General features: G+C 59.6%; 2 protein-coding genes across 3 annotated transcripts in view; one reads left to right on the top strand and one right to left on the bottom strand.

Moving 5' to 3' along the window:
- The first annotated feature begins 1,091 nt into the window (after positions 1-1,091).
- CHPF (chondroitin polymerizing factor) lies at positions 1,092-6,313 on the top strand. Its single transcript, XM_021702854.1, is given in 5 exon segments — positions 1,092-1,443; positions 2,722-3,295; positions 3,816-3,995; positions 4,589-5,476; positions 5,478-6,313. Coding segments are annotated over 5 exon segments (2,328 nt in total). The 5' UTR covers positions 1,092-1,129; the 3' UTR covers positions 5,850-6,313.
- Positions 6,314-7,209: 896 nt separating this feature from the next.
- Positions 7,210-17,110, bottom strand: part of ASIC4 (acid sensing ion channel subunit family member 4) — a 22,562-nt gene continuing 12,661 nt past the window's right edge. The window contains exons 2-10 of one of the 2 annotated variants that reach the window (XM_021703162.2): positions 13,645-13,789; positions 13,421-13,548; positions 13,055-13,217; positions 12,316-12,372; positions 9,531-9,684; positions 8,113-8,204; positions 7,955-8,034; positions 7,514-7,618; positions 7,210-7,323 (exon numbers count right to left, since the gene is read on the bottom strand). In XM_021703162.2, the coding sequence (XP_021558837.2) occupies positions 7,210-7,323; positions 7,514-7,618; positions 7,955-8,034; positions 8,113-8,204; positions 9,531-9,684; positions 12,316-12,372; positions 13,055-13,217; positions 13,421-13,548; positions 13,645-13,789 (1,038 nt within the window). The remainder of the gene's footprint in view (positions 7,324-7,513; positions 7,619-7,954; positions 8,035-8,112; positions 8,205-9,530; positions 9,685-12,315; positions 12,373-13,054; positions 13,218-13,420; positions 13,549-13,644; positions 13,790-17,110) is intronic. The other variant, XM_044913426.1, reaches the window with a different exon arrangement.

Raw genomic sequence — 17,110 nt, 5'->3', positions numbered from 1 at the left:
TCCCAGGTCAGCCTGACGGAGAGGAAGTTGGGGTCAAGGAGGAGTCCTGGGTCTCCACCAGGATGGGAGCAAGAATGGGAATGGGAGAGCCAGGCAAGGACACCAGCGGACAAAGGAGTGGTGCCCAAATCATGCAGCTCTGGAAGCATTTCTGAAGTGGAGCAAAAGACAAAGGGAAACAAAGTGCCTGGCTAAAGGAGGGGCTGGGATGAAGAAGTTAGAAGGGACACTGGATTGAGGGAAGAGGAGGGCAGTGTGCTGCCGGTAAGAAGGAGGCAGCCAGGAGACTCCCCTGTGGGCGGCCAAATCTGGGATTGTCCAAGATCTACCTGGGCTGGATGCGACCTGAGCTTCTGAGCGAAAGAGGCCGTGCAGGGGCCCGAGGTTCCGGGGTTGTGGAGCGCCAGAGGCCCCAGCTGACTGGGGTCCGGGAAAAGTCCGCCGTGCGGGGAAGGGGGCTGCTGGGCCGGAGAGACTGGTCTCTGTGCGGCGGCGTCGCTGCTCCGCCTCCAACACCGGCTGGCACTCCAGTCCCGCGGAGTCTGGGGACTCAGGCTGGGCCTGGGAAAGGGAAAGGAGCAGGAGCAGGGGCTCGGGCTGCCCCAGAGCCGCGGCCCCATGCCCTGAGCCCGCCCGCGGCCTTTGGTGCTGATGGACAGCTCCGGCCTCTGCTCCTGACGTCACTCAGGGCGCACCATCCAAGCAGGGGCGGGCTGCTTCTGACGTCACCCGGGACGCACCAACCACGCCGGGGAGGCAGGGGACTCCGCCCCCGGCATTTCCCTCACCGGCACTGAGGAGGGGGCACTTCCGGGGGTCCTTCCCCTTTAACCTCCCCCTTCTGCTCCGTCTCCGGTAGCTGGAGCCCGAGACCCCACCCCGGGGGCGGGGACCTCGCAGTGACACGTCGGACAGCGGCGGCCGCGGCCCAGGCTCCCGCGCGGAGCGCTAGAACCCTGCGCCCTACGGAGGAGGATCGGAGCGCGGGGGCCGCGTCGGTGGGGAGGGAGCGGGACCGCCCGCTTGGCCCGGGCCCTCGGATCCGCCCCCTCCCTGGTCCCGCCCCCTCGGAGCTTCCTCTGGCTGCTGTGGGGCTGCTCCGGGGCCGGCGGCCCGCGGTCCCGGCGCCATGCGGGCATCGCTGCTGCTTTCGGTGCTGCGGCCCGCAGGGCCCGTGGCCGTGGGCATCTCCCTGGGCTTCACTCTGAGCCTGCTCAGCGTCACCTGGGTGGAGGAGCCGTGCGGCCCAGGGCCGCCCCAACCCGGAGATTCTGAGCTGCCGCCGCGCGGCAACACCAATGCAGCGCGCCGGCCCAACTCGGTGCAGCCCGGAGCCGAGCGCGAGAGGCCCGGGACCGGCGCAGGCGCCGGGGAGAACTGGGAGCCGCGTGTCTTGCCCTACCATCCTGCACAGCCTGGCCAGGCCGCCAAAAAGGCCGTCAGGTAGGGATCAGCCCCGCCAGTCCCACCCCCTAGGCACCCGCCGGGACGGGCGCGCCGGGGAGGCCGCCGGAGGCTGGGTCAGGCTCCGGAAGGAAGGGGCCGGCCGGCCAGGAAGTCTTTGGCCCGGATAACTTCCGATGGCCCTGCTTCCCCGGGAGCTGTGGAACCCATCGGAAGCCCTTTCTGGGCCCCGTCCAGGCCTGGACTGAACTTGCCCTCCTCTGTCCTAAACTGGCTCGACCCCATGCCATGGTCCCTCATAGATCCTATTAGCTCCCTGGTTGGGCTGTTGGGTTTCCAGAAATGACTGGTACATAGGGTGGGTGCATAGAGAGAGGGAAAGAGAAAAGAAAAAACTAGGATTTACGTGTTTCTCCTGTTCCTGGGTGGGACACCTCAGGATGAGATTTGGGGAGGAGGGGGGAGGTACCCATCCCATTAATGCCTCTGCCCATGAGTTGAAATAATTTTCTCCTAAGTAACCCTGAGTTAAAATTTCAGTTTTACAACTTACCTTCTGCATTATGGAAGGTAAGTTACTGGAACCCCTGAGCCCCAGTTTGCCCTTGTCCCAAACACACTCAATACGTTCCTATGCCATAGATTCCTTTACATCATTTGTGTGATGTATTTGTGGTATAATGGCGTATTTTTTTTTTTAAAGATTTTATTTATTTATTTGACAGAGAGAGGCACAGCGAGAGAGGGAACACAAGCAGGGGGCGTGGGAGAGGGAGAAGCAGGCTTCCCGCAGAGCAGGGAGCCCAATGCGGGGCTCGATCCCAGGACCCTGAGATCATGACCTGAGCCGAAGGCAGACGCTTAACGACTGAGCCACCCAGGCGCCCCTAATGGCGTACTTATATAGAAATCAGTATATACGCGGTGTGTGGAATAACTATGTGCTGAGCACGTGGCTAAGTGCTTTGATTAGATACAATCAACCACTTTTTACAGAGCAGGCTACTGAGCGAGGCTCAGGTAGGTTAAATTACTTGTTCAAGGACACAGCTGCTAAGTGGTGAAACAGAGAATCAGACCCACAAAGTATCCCTCATATCGGCATGGATATTGCCATCTCCCCAAAGCACTGAGTAGGTAAGGCCAATATTTCAGGTAAATCCTCATGACCCCTGGGAGAGAGTTGTTATTCTTATCCTATACATAGGGGAAGAAACAGGCCCAGAGAGGATGTGACCCGCCAGAGCCTATGTATGCGCTCTCCTGCCTGCCCTGTTTTTTTGATAACCTTGTGCCCTCTGCCCCCCCCCCCCCCAGGACCCGATACATCAGCACAGAGCTGGGCATCCGGCAGAGGCTGCTTGTGGCGGTGCTGACCTCACAAGCCACGTTGCCCACACTGGGTGTGGCCGTGAACCGCACGCTGGGGCACCGGCTAGAGCGCGTGGTGTTCCTGACCGGCTCTCGGGGCCGCCGGGCACCACCGGGCATGGCCGTGGTGACACTGGGTGAGGAGCGGCCCATCGGGCACCTGCACCTGGCACTGCGCCACCTACTGGAGCAACACGGTGACGACTTTGACTGGTTCTTCATAGTGCCTGATGCCACCTACACCGAGGCCCATGGACTGGCTCGCCTAGCTGGCCGTCTTAGCCTGGCAGCCGCCGCCCACCTCTATCTGGGCCGGCCGCAGGACTTCATCGGGGGAGAGCCCGCCCCAGGCCGCTACTGCCACGGCGGCTTTGGGGTGCTGCTGTCTCGCACACTGCTGCAGCAGCTGCGCCCCCACCTGGAAAGCTGCCGCAACGACATCGTCAGCTCGCGCCCGGACGAGTGGCTGGGGCGCTGCATCCTCGATGCCACCGGGGTGGGCTGCACCGGCGACCACGAGGTGGGCAGATAAGCCGCCCCGCCGGCTCCTCCGGTCTGAGCTTGTGCACTTGCCCCTCAGAGGCGAGGGGGTAGTTGGAAATAATAGCCCTGGGTTTTCCATGCCAGGGCTGTCACTTTCTATCCCTGTGGTTACAGGGGCAAATCACTCATCTCCTGAACTTTGGTATCCTCCTCCAGACCAATGAAAATAACTATTGCTCAGGGTTGTTCTAAGGATTAGGAAAAAAATAAGGGAGCCTTGCACATAGTGGGTGTTCAGTGTTGGCTATTATTTTATTTGAGCCCCTGGACAGCTCTGAGATAGGATGCATATGCCCATTGCACAGATGAGCTAGCAGAGGCTTGCCCAAAGTCACACAAGCTCACAACTGGTCAAGGTAGACTTAAACCCAGTAATTCTGACTCCCAAGTCCACAACAGGTCATAGGATGGGAAGATGAGGCACACACTGGGGGGTGGGTGGGGAGGCTGTCCCATCACTCTTCCCGTTATGGACCCCTTCCCTTCCCCCTCTCCAGGGAGTCCACTATAGCTACCTGGAGCTACGCCCTGGGGAGCATGTGCAGGAAGGAGACCCCCATTTCCGCAGTGCCCTGACAGCCCACCCTGTGCATGACCCCGTGCATATGTACCAGCTGCACAAAGCTTTTGCCCGAGCTGAGCTGGAACGCACATACCAGGAGATCCAGGAGCTGCAGGTATGGTCTGGGCCCCGGGGATAGAGGAGACAGGTCCTGAGACGTCTCAGAGATCCCAGGGAAATAAAAGCTAGCACTAGAGGGGCGCCTGGGTGGCTCAGTAGGTTGGGTGTCTGCCTTCGGCTCGGGGCATGATCCCGGGGTCCTGGGATCGAGCCCCACATCCGGCTCCTTGCTCAGTGGGGAGTCTGCTTCTCCCTCTCCCTCTGCCTGCCGCTCCCTCTGCTTATGCTTGTGCTTATGCTTGTGTGCTCTCTCTCTCTCTCTCTCTCTCTCTCTGTGTCAAATAAATAAATAAAATCTTAAAAAAAAAAAACTAACACTAGAGTCCGAGAACAAACCAGCTTCCCAGTCGCTGTTGTTTCTGCCTTTTCTGAGAAGCTCCTCTGGAAACTTCCCTTTCCACCCTTAGGCTGCCCCAATCTGGGGAAAGGATAGGTGGGGGCCCTGGGATAGCAGAGGTTGGCAGGGGAGTGGGGACCCATCCCAAGTAGCGCCCATCCAAAGTAGCATCCCAATGGCTGCTTTGTCCTCCAGCGATGTGCTGACCCCCACGGTCTTTGCCTTGCTCATGGTCTGTTTCTCCAACCTAGTGGGAGATCCAGAACACCAGCCATCTGGCAGCTGACGGGGAGCGGGCAGCCGCCTGGCCCGTGGGCATTCCAGCACCATCCCGCCCGGCCTCCCGCTTTGAGGTGCTGCGCTGGGACTATTTCACAGAGCAGCATGCTTTCTCCTGTGCTGACGGTTCGCCCCGATGCCCACTGCGAGGGGCCGACCGGGCCGATGTGGCTGACGTTCTAGGGGCAGCCCTGGAAGAGCTCAATCGTCGCTACCACCCAGCCCTGCGGCTCCAGAAACAGCAGCTGGTTAACGGCTACCGACGCTTTGATCCTGCCCGGGGCATGGAGTACACACTGGACTTGCAGCTGGAGGTGCTGACCCCCCAGGGCAGCCGCCGGCCCCTGACCCACCGGGTGCAGCTGCTACGGCCGCTGAGCCGTGTGGAGATCTTGCCTGTGCCCTATGTCACGGAGGCCTCACGTCTCACCGTGTTACTGCCTCTGGCTGCGGCCGAGCGTGACCTGGCCCCTGGCTTCCTGGAGGCCTTCGCCGCTGCAGCCCTGGAGCCCGGCGACGCGGCAGCGGCCTTGACCCTGCTGCTCCTGTATGAGCCCCGGCAGGCCCAGCGGGCGGCCCACGCGGACATCTTTGCACCTGTCAAGGCCCGCGTGGCCGAACTGGAGCGGCGTTTCCCCGGTGCCCGGGTGCCCTGGCTCAGTGTGCAGACGGCCGCGCCCTCACCGCTGCGCCTCCTGGATCTGCTCTCCAAGAAGCACCCGCTGGACACGCTGTTCCTGCTGGCCGGGCCAGACACGGTGCTCACGCCTGACTTCCTGAACCGCTGCCGCATGCACGCCATCTCCGGCTGGCAGGCCTTCTTCCCCATGCACTTCCAGGCCTTCCACCCGGCCGTGGCCCCCCCCCCAGGGCCCCGGGCCCCCGGAGCTGGGCCGAGACACGGGCCGCTTTGATCGCCAGGCGGCCAGCGAGGCCTGCTTCTACAACTCCGACTACGTGGCGGCTCGCGGGCGGCTTGCAGCGGCCCCCGAGCAGGAGGAGGAGCTGCTGGAGAGCCTGGACGTGTACGGGCTCTTCCTGCGCTTCTCCGGCCTCCACGTGCTGCGGGCCGTGGAGCCCGCACTGCTGCAGCGCTACCGGGCCCAGGCGTGCAGCGCGCGGCTCGGCGAGGACCTGTACCACCGCTGCCGCGAGAGCGAGCTGGAGGGCCTGGGCTCCCGCACCCAGCTAGCCATGCTGCTCTTCGAGCAGGAGCAGGGCAACAGCACCTGAGCCCGCCCCGCAGCCCGGAGCCCCGGCATGGCAGCGCCCCCCACCAACTCCTCCCCAGCAACCCAGAGCCACCTACCAGCCTCGCCGGACAGGGCTGGCTGCAGCCTCGGACCCCAGGGCCGCCCGCGGGCGCCCTCTCTCTAGCTTTGTGGGTCCTCGGGCTCAGGACAGGCCCCGGCGGGGCGGGGGGTGGGGGGAACCTCCGGAACCGCCCCTTCCTGCCCCAAACCTGGTCTCCCTGCCCCTGCCCCCCTTGACGCTGCTGATCAGGCTGTGGCCTCTTGAGTATTTATGCAGTGCAGTCTGCCTGACGCCAGCCCCATCTCCTAGGGCCTCCTGGGGGCTGGGCTGTAGATGAGTGGTTGGGGAAGAGGGGAGCTGAGAGAAGAAGGTAGGGTATCTCCCAACTTCTCCCTTCTGGACCTGGATGAAGCTCCCTGCCTTTAATAAACTGACTGAGTGTGGACTCGTGATTCTGAGTTTTCAAAGGTGGCCTGGGGATGGGGAGGACTGGCGGGGAGGATGGAGGCTCCCTTGTCCTGGCTGGCTGGGGCCCGGGTTTCCTTTTCCCTGGGATCAAGCCATGCCTGTGCCCCGCCCTGCCCCAGCTTGGTCATACAGGCACACAGAGAATTCTTTATGCCTCTTTATTCTCAGTTTCGTCAGCGCTTTATAAAACCAGACCGGAGGCAGAGAGGCCCGTGGAGAAGGCTCCCTTCCCACCCCCAAGCTCAGCCAAGGTCTAATGGGTCAGCCTGCTCCCTGTGGAGGGGACTCTGAAGGTGGGGTTGGGGCAGGGGAATTGGGAGCTGGGCCAGGCCTGCTGGGCCACCCAGTCCCCCTGCCAAAAGGGGAGCTGGGCCTGGAGAGGGACAGGAAGTAGGACCAGCCCAGCACTCCTGAGTCCTGGGGGATCTCCCTCTCCTGCTGACATTTAGGGCTGGGACCCTTGGCTGTCCCTGAATCACCCACCCCCATAACCCCACCCACCTTCTACATCTGTAGCCCCACCCCCACCCTGTCCTCCCTAAATATATACAAATGTACAGGGGGGCCCACCCGCGCAGGGGTGGGACCCTTCCTCCACCTCCCTTGCTCCTTTCCTCCCCTCCCCTCCAGCCCTCCCCGGGCACCAGCCTGGGGCTTGGGGGGGGGGGGGGGGGCCAGAAGGACCCTTGTGCAAAGCCACTGGCGCCAGAGCTGGTGAGAGCCTGAACCGAGTCCCCACCCTCCCAGCGAGCACCGCCCTCTCCCCCTCCCCTTGGGCTGCCCCCAGGCCTTGTGTCCCAGGAGCAGGAGGAGACTTGGGGATCCTGGGAGGGGTCCCAGACTCCTGGGTCTTTTTAGACACAGCACCATCCTAGCAAGCAAAGTCTTCAAAGAGGCCTCCTCGGGGGCCAGGAGGGTGGTGGTGGTTGGGGAGCAGGCCGCTGGCTCCCCCGCCCTCAGCACGGCCCCGGCTGGGGCATGGGCTCTGCGAGATGAAGAGGGAGTGAGACATGAAGAATGTGAGTCAGACCCCCCCCCCCCCCCCCCGGGCCCCACACAGCCAGGCTTTCCCTGTGCCCTGGGGCAGGGGCTCCAGGGGAGCTCTGACAGGCTGGGTCAGAAGCTGCTGAGGCCCTCAGTCCTAGCAGACTGCACTCTGCAGAGCTCCTCCTCACCTGCTCCTTCAGCTCCTGCAGCCCCAGGGTGGAGATGCCCCCAGTGGAGGTCCGCAGGGGGGTCTTGGGACGACGCCACGCCCGCTTCAGTCGGTCCCAGGACACCTTGGGGTTCAGGGTCAGGGGACAGCAGTGGGCTCAGGAAACTTGGTAGGGGAGAAGGGCTAGGCCTCACTGGGGCCCACCTTGTAGGACTCGCTGCCCCAGCAAACCCCCAAGAGGACTCCCTAATCCTCCCCACCCATCCCCTTCTCCTAACTCCTCAGCGCCCTCATGCCTTCCAGCTGGTCAGGAGACCCGGGCCCCAACTGCCAAGCTTGGCTTCGCGGCCACGCCAGCCACACCGGGAAGCCTGTACTGCCCGCCCGGCTTTTCCCACAGCCCCTCCTCCCACCCTCCATGCCCCCTCCAGGGGGGCCCCCCCAGGCCCCCGTCCCTTGCCTCATAGATGTAGTCCAGGATCTCCAGTAGTGTGAGGACGCTGGCCCCGATGAATAGACCCATCTGTCCCCCGAGGTCTCCTGGGGAGCACGAGAGCAGGTCAGAAGTACAGGCTAGGCTGATCCACCCGCATGAAACGGGTCAGGACCGTGGCTCACCCAGCAGGGCTGACAGGCCATAGGCTGCTCTCTGCTCCATGGCCTCAGAGGTCAGGGCTTCAAAAAAGACATCGAGGACCAGGAAGTTCTCCCTGTGGAGACAGGAAGCAGAGTGTCCCTGTGGAGTGGTCCTCCTGAGGAGGCGGCTGGCGGGGACATCCCAGGTCCAGCAGGTCCTGATCTGAGGTCCCCTGCCCCAAGAAGCCGGTGACCACCTCCCTCAGACTCCCAAAGGCTGTGAGGGTGGACAGTCCTAGGTGCATGTCTGTTTTATATTTTGAGGGTTGCCCACGGGCCTGGGAGAGCAAAATAAAACTCCTGGACCTGAAGGAGTCCCTCCTGCCTTCCGCTGTAAAGCAGCAAATGACATTCACGCCGCATCACCACAATACCTCTCTAGAACTTTCAGTGGCTCCCTATTGCCCAGCAGTCCACCCCCAAATTCTTTTTCCGGGCCTCCAAGACTGCCCATGATCTGCACCTTCTCTCCACAAAGCCTCCCCGCCACTCAGTATGATCCCACAGTTCTCTAGTTGGGAGGCCTCCCCCCGTCTCCTCTTCTCACACACCCAGGGGCTTCAGAGGCCCGGCCTCCCCTGCTTCGTCATCCTCCCAGCCCAGTAGTCTCAGTGGAGGCCTGACAGTCGGTATCACACCATCAAATATGGCCTCACCCACACACTGTGGCGGGAGCTTTGTGGTGTAATCGTCTCTGTCCCCACAGGACCCACACCCTGACACCCTGGCACCCACAGGATGCTCAGCATTTGTAGATTGGCTGCAGGGGACCAGACCCAAGGCTCAGTGAGGTCTCTCCTGCCAGCCAGCCACCTGGTCCCTCTCCATCAGCACAGCATTCCCTCAGTGTGCATCTAATGGCCCCCAGGTTGCTGGGGGAGAAAGACACAGCAGAGGGCAGGAAAGCAACAGGTGGGTGCAATGAGAGAGAGAGGTACAGGCTGCTGTGGGAGCTCAGAGGAAAGACGTTGGGATCATGAAGGGCCTCCCTGGAGGTGCCTGAGTGTCTTCAGTCAGTTAAGCAGCTGCCTTCCGCTCAGGTCATGAGCTCAGGGTGCTGGGATGGAGCCCCGGGTCAGGCTCTGCGCTCAGCGGGGAGTCTGCTTCTCCCTCTGCCTCTGCTCCTCCCCCCACTCATGCGCGCTTGTGTGTGTACGCACACTCTCTCTCTCTCAAATAAATAAAAATCTTTATTTAAAAAAAGAGGGGCCTCCCTGGAGGTGGGGACACAGGACGGGACGGGGAGGATGGGTAGGGTTTAATTAGAGGAATGGGATTGTGAAAGGCATCCCTGGCGGGAACCTCGTTAGTAAGAAAGATGCAGCCCACCCCCAGTCTGTGCCATGCACCAGGCCTGTTGAGGGTGACCTCACTACACACACACACACACACACACGTACCGGATGTAGGTCTCATTGCGGTTGTACTTCCTTGCCAGGTACCGGGCTGAGCCCCTGTTGGGGATCCTGACCATGGAGATTTCTTTCCCGTAGCGAGTCAGGTTGCAGGGAGTAGGGCAGAAACACGGGCCCTCGGAGCCCCCACCCAAGGAGTCTGCAACACAGAGGCACCAGCTGCAAGGGGGGAGGGCGGATGGCCCAGAGGCCCACTAGCTGCCAGGAGAAGGTGTAGGGGCTGTTCTGAGGAAGGCACATCCCCAGGGCGGGGGGGGGGGCCTCTACAGGCACTGCCTAGGGGAGACCCGCTGGGGGATCCTTCCTGGACCAGCTTCAGACTACCTAAGAAAGCAGGTGAAGGTAGAGCCCCCCAGCACCCTCCTATAGGCTTATTCTTCTGTGTCCTAGCCCCCTGGGGCGGAGAAGTCCCCATGGCTCAGCCTGAGGACACAGCCCATCCATCGGAGCTAATCAATCACATGAGGCCTCACACACACACACACACACACACACACACACACACACACACACACACAGGGCTTGGAGGATGCTGGATGAATGGGATTATATGCTTGTTTTTACATATGTAGATGGATGAGTGGATGAGTGGGTGGGTGGATGGACAGATGGGCAGAAAGACAAATGCTATGTTTAATATGCTGGATTTTCTCGGGGAGCCTGGATGGCTCAGTCAGTTAGGCATCCAACTCTTGGTTTCAGCTCAGGTCATGATCTCACGGGCCTGGGTCCATGCTCAGCGGGGAGTCTGCTTGAAGATTCTTTCCCTCTGCCCCTCCCCCCCACTTGTGTGAACGCACATGTGTGCTCTCTCTCTCTCAAATAAATAAATCTTTTTTTTTTAAGATTTTATTTATTTATTCATGAGAGAGAGAGAGAGGCAGAGGGAGAAGCAGACTTCCCGCAGAGCGGGGAGCCCGATGAGGACTCGATCCCAGGACTCCGGGACCATGACCTGAGCCAAAGGCAGACGCTTAACCATCTGAGCCACCCAGGCGCCCACAAATAAATAAATCTTTAAAAAAACATGTTGAGGGGCTCCTGGGTGGCTCAGTCATTAAGCGTCTGCCCTTGGCTCAGGTCATGATCCCAGGGTTCTGGGATCGAGCCCCGCATCGGGCTCCCTGCTTGGTGTGGGGCCTGCTTCTCCCTCTCCCTCTGCCCCTGCTTGTGTTCCTTCTCTCGCTGTGTCTCTCCCTGTCAAATAAATAAATAAAATCTTAAAAATATATATATGTTGAAAAAAAATTTTTTAAGTAAAAAAATATGCTAGATTTTCTCTGTTCCCCTCTTCAGATTCACTCTCCACTCTCCTCCACTTTTCTCTGTGCCCAGGAGACGGGGCTCTCTGCCAGACGCATCAGCTAGACTCCCTCGTCTTCTGGCTTTGGGTTGGGTTGGGCCAATGGAAAAGACCCCAGCAGAGGCAGAGGGTAAGGAGGGGACAGATGCCAGGGGATTTCTTTTCCTGGCTTCCTCTCCACCAGGCTGTGGGTCGGCTGAGGCTGTTCCCCCCTCTTGTGGCCATAGCTCCTGTCCTCTGGGACAGCCACAGGTCTCTGTCTGGGCCCCAGCGGTGTTCCTTCCCTTTACTGCCTCAGGCCTGCACAAGTCGATCCTGCCCGGTATTGCTAGTTCTGTGCAGTTTCACCATCCCTGTGGTTCCCGTGTCCCTGCTCTCACATCTACCCCTTCATTAGCCATCCTTGCCCCTTTGGCTGATGCGGTTGGGATGCGGGACAGAGAAGGTCTCGGTGTGGTTCCACTGCCGGTCCTGTCTCTCCCTCCCCACGGCCCCACCGTCCGGATGACTGCAATGCCCTCCTGACCGCTTGCCCTGCTTCTGCTCTTACTCCCGCCATCCATTCTCTGCAGCGGCTCAGAGTCACCTTGTTTAACATCAGAGGGCGTTCTTGCCTTGCCTTGAGCCACCATGGGCTTCCCAGAGCCTCCTCCACTCTTGCTGCCCCCTCCTGTGTTCTCTGCCCTCCAGGCTTGCTGACCTTTCCGTGCCCCACCCCCACACTCTCTCTGGCCACAGATGTCTAGCACAGAACTGTCCCCACCACCTAGATCATGGCCCTGCCTTTCACCAGTCTGGCTCTTCCGTACCCTTCAAGTCTCAGCTAATCAATCACTTCCTCCAAGGATCCTCCCGCCTTCCCAGGTGGAGCGGCACACCCCTCCCTGGGGCCCTGTAGCACCCCTGAGACTCCCCCTCTGCAAGGATTAGCTCCATGCCATCATGGTGTCCGTCCACAGCCCCGCGGGCCGGGAAGCTCCATGAGGACGGCCTCTTGCTCCCACTCTCACCTCCGGCACCAGCCCAGGCTGGCAACGTCTGCAGAAGAAGGAGTGGATGGATGGATGAAAGAATGAGTGAATCGCAGCCCAAGTGAGACCTACGGACAGATGGGGCTTGCCTTACCCACACTGACACTCAGCAGTGCATCTCTCCTCAGCCCGAGAGAAGTCCTTTCACTTTCCCAGAGACAGTGAGCTCATTTGCTGAGCCAGGACAGAAGCCCAGCCCTTCACTCCCAGTCCTGGGTTTTCTACACCCCCCCAACCTGCTGCCTCCACTTACCCAAGTGTCCACACCTGCAAAGTCCTCAGAACCCCTGGAAGTATGGGATAAGGCTCAACCCCGGGAAGAACCATCCAGGGAGAGACTAGGAGGAGGGGGACCAAGGCAGTGAGGAGAACGGTGGACAGAGAGATGAAGAGGAGGATGATGGAGAGGCAGGGGAAGGGAGAAGGCAGCACGGACCCAGTGTGTGGTCGGCACACTCGATGTAGATATTTGGCGGGCAGATGGTCTCATTGCCTGAAAGGAGAGAAGATTATTCCTGGAGTCTACGGGTCCACCCCCTCTCCCCCACCACATTCCCAAATGTGGTCACACACGTACGTGCATGCACACGTGCACACACATGTAGTGTTTGCACATCCCTATACACGCACGAGCTTGTGCTTGCATGCCGAAATGTCCACAAGCATATATGCTTGCAAGCATGTGCGCACTCGCACGCGCACGTATTCACACATCTGTATGCATGTGTTCCAGCCCGTGCACACAACCCCCTCAAGCATGCAAGCATAAATGTACATAAACACATGTATGCTCAGATACATATTAACATGCCACAAGCATGCACGTGTGCATTCCCAGGTGCACACGTGAAACCACATAAAATCCCAAACAGGGGCGTCTGGGTGGCACAGTCTGTTACGCATCCGACTCTTAGTTTCAGCTCAGGTCATGATCTCAGGTTCATGAGATCAAGCCCCGGGCAGCTCCCTGCTCAGCAGGGAGTCTGCTTCTCTCTCGCTCCCTCTGTCCCTCCTCCCCGCTCTCTCTCTCTCAAATAAATAAGTCCTTTTTAAAAACCCCAAGCCCACACGCACGCCCTCACAGGAGGCTAGACCCACACAGGGGCAGCCTTCCGCCCTGGAGGATCTGGAGCCCGGCAGGGCGGCGGAGGCCAGCGGGAGGGGAGGGCGCCCACCTGGCATGTGCACCATCCGGCACTGGCAGCGCTGAAGCACGGCCTCCTTCTCACAGCGCAGCCGGCAGGCAGACACGCTGTAGGCTGAGTAGCCCTGAAGCTCAGGCTCCCGGAGCCCGCTCTCCGCCCGGCAGTTACCCCAGGGCTGGGGCAGATAGGTCAGCTGCGGAGGTGGGGCATATGGGGTCACGCCTCAGAGTCCCCCGGGGCCCTCCACTGCCCACAGCTCCAGCAAAGTCCATGGGCGGGGGGCGGGGGGGCTGGTGGGCGGTGAGCTTTTGAGGGCAGGGCCGGTCAGCATCCCCTCTGGGCCCAAAGACCCTGCCCTATGCCCGAAAAATTCAGGACCCAACTGGAGGTGCTCACCCGCTGTTCCTGGCAGGACACGAAGGTTTGGAAGCCTGGGGACACACCGAAGCCCAACTGGTGGATGTAGGGGGGCTCCTCTTGGCTATGGATCTGCACTCGGATGCCAGCCTCAAACGATGTCTCGTCTGCACAGTGGCCGTGGGGACATTGGGAAACCCATGCCAAGCAGCGGGCCCAGGCTGGAGCCCCCAAACTGGCCCCCCGTCCCTTTCCCTGCATACTTGTCTCTCTCCAGATGGGCAGGTATTCCTCCTGCTGGATGTCCAACATGATCTCCAGGCCACTGCCCATGCCCCCTGCCCGACTGGGCAGCGAACTCTGTGGATCCGCGTTGAAGGTGTAACACTTCCCATAGCGAGTATAGACCTGCGGGGTGAGAGAGAGGAGGAGAGGAGATGAACGGAGGGGCTAAGACAATTCCTTAAGCTCAAGGTTCCCTGTCCTGTGGGAGGACCATCGCACCTGCCTGGACACCACTGTCCAATAGCGAGCGGTCTGCAGCCCCGCCTCTTCCCCAAGCAGGATCTTTTCTAGTGACACCCTCTCTTAGACGACTCAAAGGCATCCCCAGCATCACATATCAATAGCAGAACTCTTGCTACCTTCCCAAAACCTGTGCTCCCCCTCCTCTAATTAAAGGGCCCCACCATCTATCTATCCAGTTTCTCAAGTCAGAACCCTGACACTTCCCTCTCCCTCACCCCTACGTTAGATCCAGCATGTGCGCCGGCCGATTCGACTTCTGAAATCTATTTAGAATCCAACCACTTTCCTTCCATCTCGTGCCCCCCCCCCCCCCCGCCTTTCACCACCATCTCCCACCTGGCCGTGGCGATGGGCTCCTAACTGGTCTGCCTTCATCCATCCTTGCCCCTCGCTCTGGCCCTTCCCCCACACAGTAGCCAGAGTGCCCGTTGTAAAGTGCATGGATCCGATCGAGTCCCTTGCTGGCTTGAAACCCAACATTTCCCAGAGAGTAAAGCTCAACTCCTTCCCTGGCCTGAAAATCTCCATGCAGTGTGACCTCTCCTGCCACTCCAGCCCCGGGATCTCGCAGGTGACAAATTCAAACTTATGGAGCACCTTCCTTCCTCTGGCCCTTGTTCGTTCAGTTCCTCCACCTGGAATGCTTCCTCCCACCCCGCCCTTGGCATGGTTAGCTGTCTTTTAAGTCTCTGCTTAAATGTCCCCTCTTCAGATGCGTGCCCATATACCACACACACGTCACCGAGGTGTTCGTTGGTTTGCTGAGTACTTATCAAGACCTGAGATGATCTGGTGTATCTGTTTGTCTCCTTGTCCAGGGCCCATCTCTCCCCCACTGAGGTTTATGCGGCAGAGGAGCAATGAGCTTGTTCGGTGTCCCCAGCCCTGGCCCAGTGCCGAGCACAAGGGATGCTTATAAGCAGTTACTGCCGTGCTCAACGAAGCCCCTTTTTCCCGTACGGAGAGTTCCCCGGCATGGACACCAGATGGCGCTGGCGCCCCGGAGATGGAAGCCGAGGCCCCGCCGGCCCTAGCTGCGACGGGGCTTCGCGGAGCAGCTGGGCCGGGGGGTCAAAGGAGAGGCGGAGGCAAGTTCCCCGCTGCCAGGCTCACCCCACAGAGACGAGCCCCCGGGTCAAACCCATCACAGGCAGCACCTTCCCTGGGGGCAAGGGGTCAGTGCCCTCAATCACTCTCGCGCTCCCCCTCCCCTCTCCTTGGGAACATTTCGCACCGGTAAACGCTGGGAGAAAAGGCACGGGGCGGTGTTGGGGAAAAGATATCCTAAATGCCTAGCTTCAGAGAGACGGTGTAGAAGAGAGAGGGGCTGGGTTGGGGGCAGCGGGAGGGAGGCTGTCGAAGAACTGGGGGCCTGGGACACCCTTATTGGGGATCAGGGTTAAGTCTCCCATGCCCTAGTGATGCTCTCCAATCACACCATTCTTCTGTCACCCAAACACCTTGCCTCTCGGTCCTCAAACAAAAATGGGTGTGTAACAAGCACGTGCAATTTACAAAACATGGCTACATCCACCCCTGCCCTATTGCATGCACTCAGCAACTCTGGTATGGACAGGTTTCATTAACCTGGTTTTTATAGACCAGGAAATGACCGCTCAGGGAGGTGATGTGCCTTGCTCAAGGTCACACAACCAGTCAACTAGTTGGTGGGAGAAGTGGAATTCGTCTGGATGCAAGACTTGAGCTGTTCCCACAACCCATTACTGGGAGCTGCCCACCCGCCAAGCCAGACCCCAGCTCCTTCTCAGCCCCGCCCAGCGGAAGTGAGACAGGTGTGTGACTCCACACCCATCTGCCCCCCTTCCCCTCTTCCTCCTTCCCTTGAGCGCCACTCCTGTACACCTTCCTTGCTCTTTGTTCTGCAGATCCCCTCCCTCTCAGTTCCTCTCCTGTCCCTCCCTTCCTGCTCTGCCCCTTCTCCTGCTTCTGGGTTCCGGTCCTTGGCCCTGTCCGGATCACCCTGCCCACTCTGCTGGGGCAGGAGGAAGCACGGCACAGTCCCAGAGCATTTGCCCTGCCCAGGCACTAAAGCTAAATGCCTCACGTGCTCTTTCCAATGGGATCTTCACAACCACCCTAGATCCCACAGATGAAGAAATGGAGGCTCAGAGAGGTGGACTGATTTACCAAGGTCTCCGAGATCACTGCTTCTCAGACTTTCATGTGTGCACAAAAGCACCTGGGGACCTTGCTAAAATACAGATTCTGATTCAGTAATGTGTGAGAGTCTGCATTTCTAACAACCTGCTGGTCCGTGGACCGCACTTCAAGTAGAAAGGCCCTGAATGAACAACAGGTGAGAGTCCAGTAAGATAGCTCCACTTTAGACCTGCACTCTGACCTGTCACTGGAGGGAGGGGAACCCGGAAAAGGGGTGGGTGCAAGATTCTTGGATCCCCAGGGGTGTAGGAAAGACAGATGGGGGGAATACATAAGTATTTGCCTCAAATCTCAAAGCACCACCCTCTTCCTACTTAAGGCCAAAAAGATGCTGGAATTGGCTCTTACCAATGCAGCCAGTTGAGCGTATGCTCTAGTTGAGAGGTTAAACAAGGCATGGGCTCCATGGGGGACCCAGTTAGTGAGCTGCCCCCCACCTCCATTCCCCCCCCCCCTCCCCCATGCTGCTCTCCCTGACCACCAGGAACCATCATGGCCTCTCCACAGCTCAACCCAACCCATGGGACTGTGGCCTCCCTGCGGCTGGGAGCCACAGTTTACCATCTTGGCTGGCAAAGAGCCCAGCACAACTTGTAGAAGGAGGCATGAGGTGGACGGAAGGAGTTGCAGGCAAGTCCTTCCAAAGGCCCGGTGCTATGGTGCTTTTGATTTATTTTCTCCTTCGAACTTTCCAGAAAACCACACGAGGAAAGTATTGTTGCCCCCATTTAATGGTGAGGAAGCTCAGAAAGGGAGAGTGACTTGGCTAAGGGCTCACAGCAAGGAAATGACGACAGAGATTCAAACACAACCGAGCCCAACACCAAAGCAGAGTTAGTGCTTATAAAGACCCGGTAGGCATTCAGTGACTACAAGACTCTGGTAGGCTCCTGCCCTGGATGGGGCTCGGCCAGCCTCCCTTCCTGATACTTCCAACGTGTTCATACAGACACATGCTGCGTGACCTGGAGCCCAGCCCCGTGCAGGGCAGAGGGAACCAGGAAGGTTTTGACTACAGTG

This window comes from Neomonachus schauinslandi, chromosome 3 (assembly GCF_002201575.2).
Source record: "Neomonachus schauinslandi chromosome 3, ASM220157v2, whole genome shotgun sequence".
NCBI lineage: Eukaryota > Metazoa > Chordata > Mammalia > Carnivora > Phocidae > Neomonachus > Neomonachus schauinslandi.
This window is presented reverse-complemented; position numbering and strand designations above follow the sequence as displayed.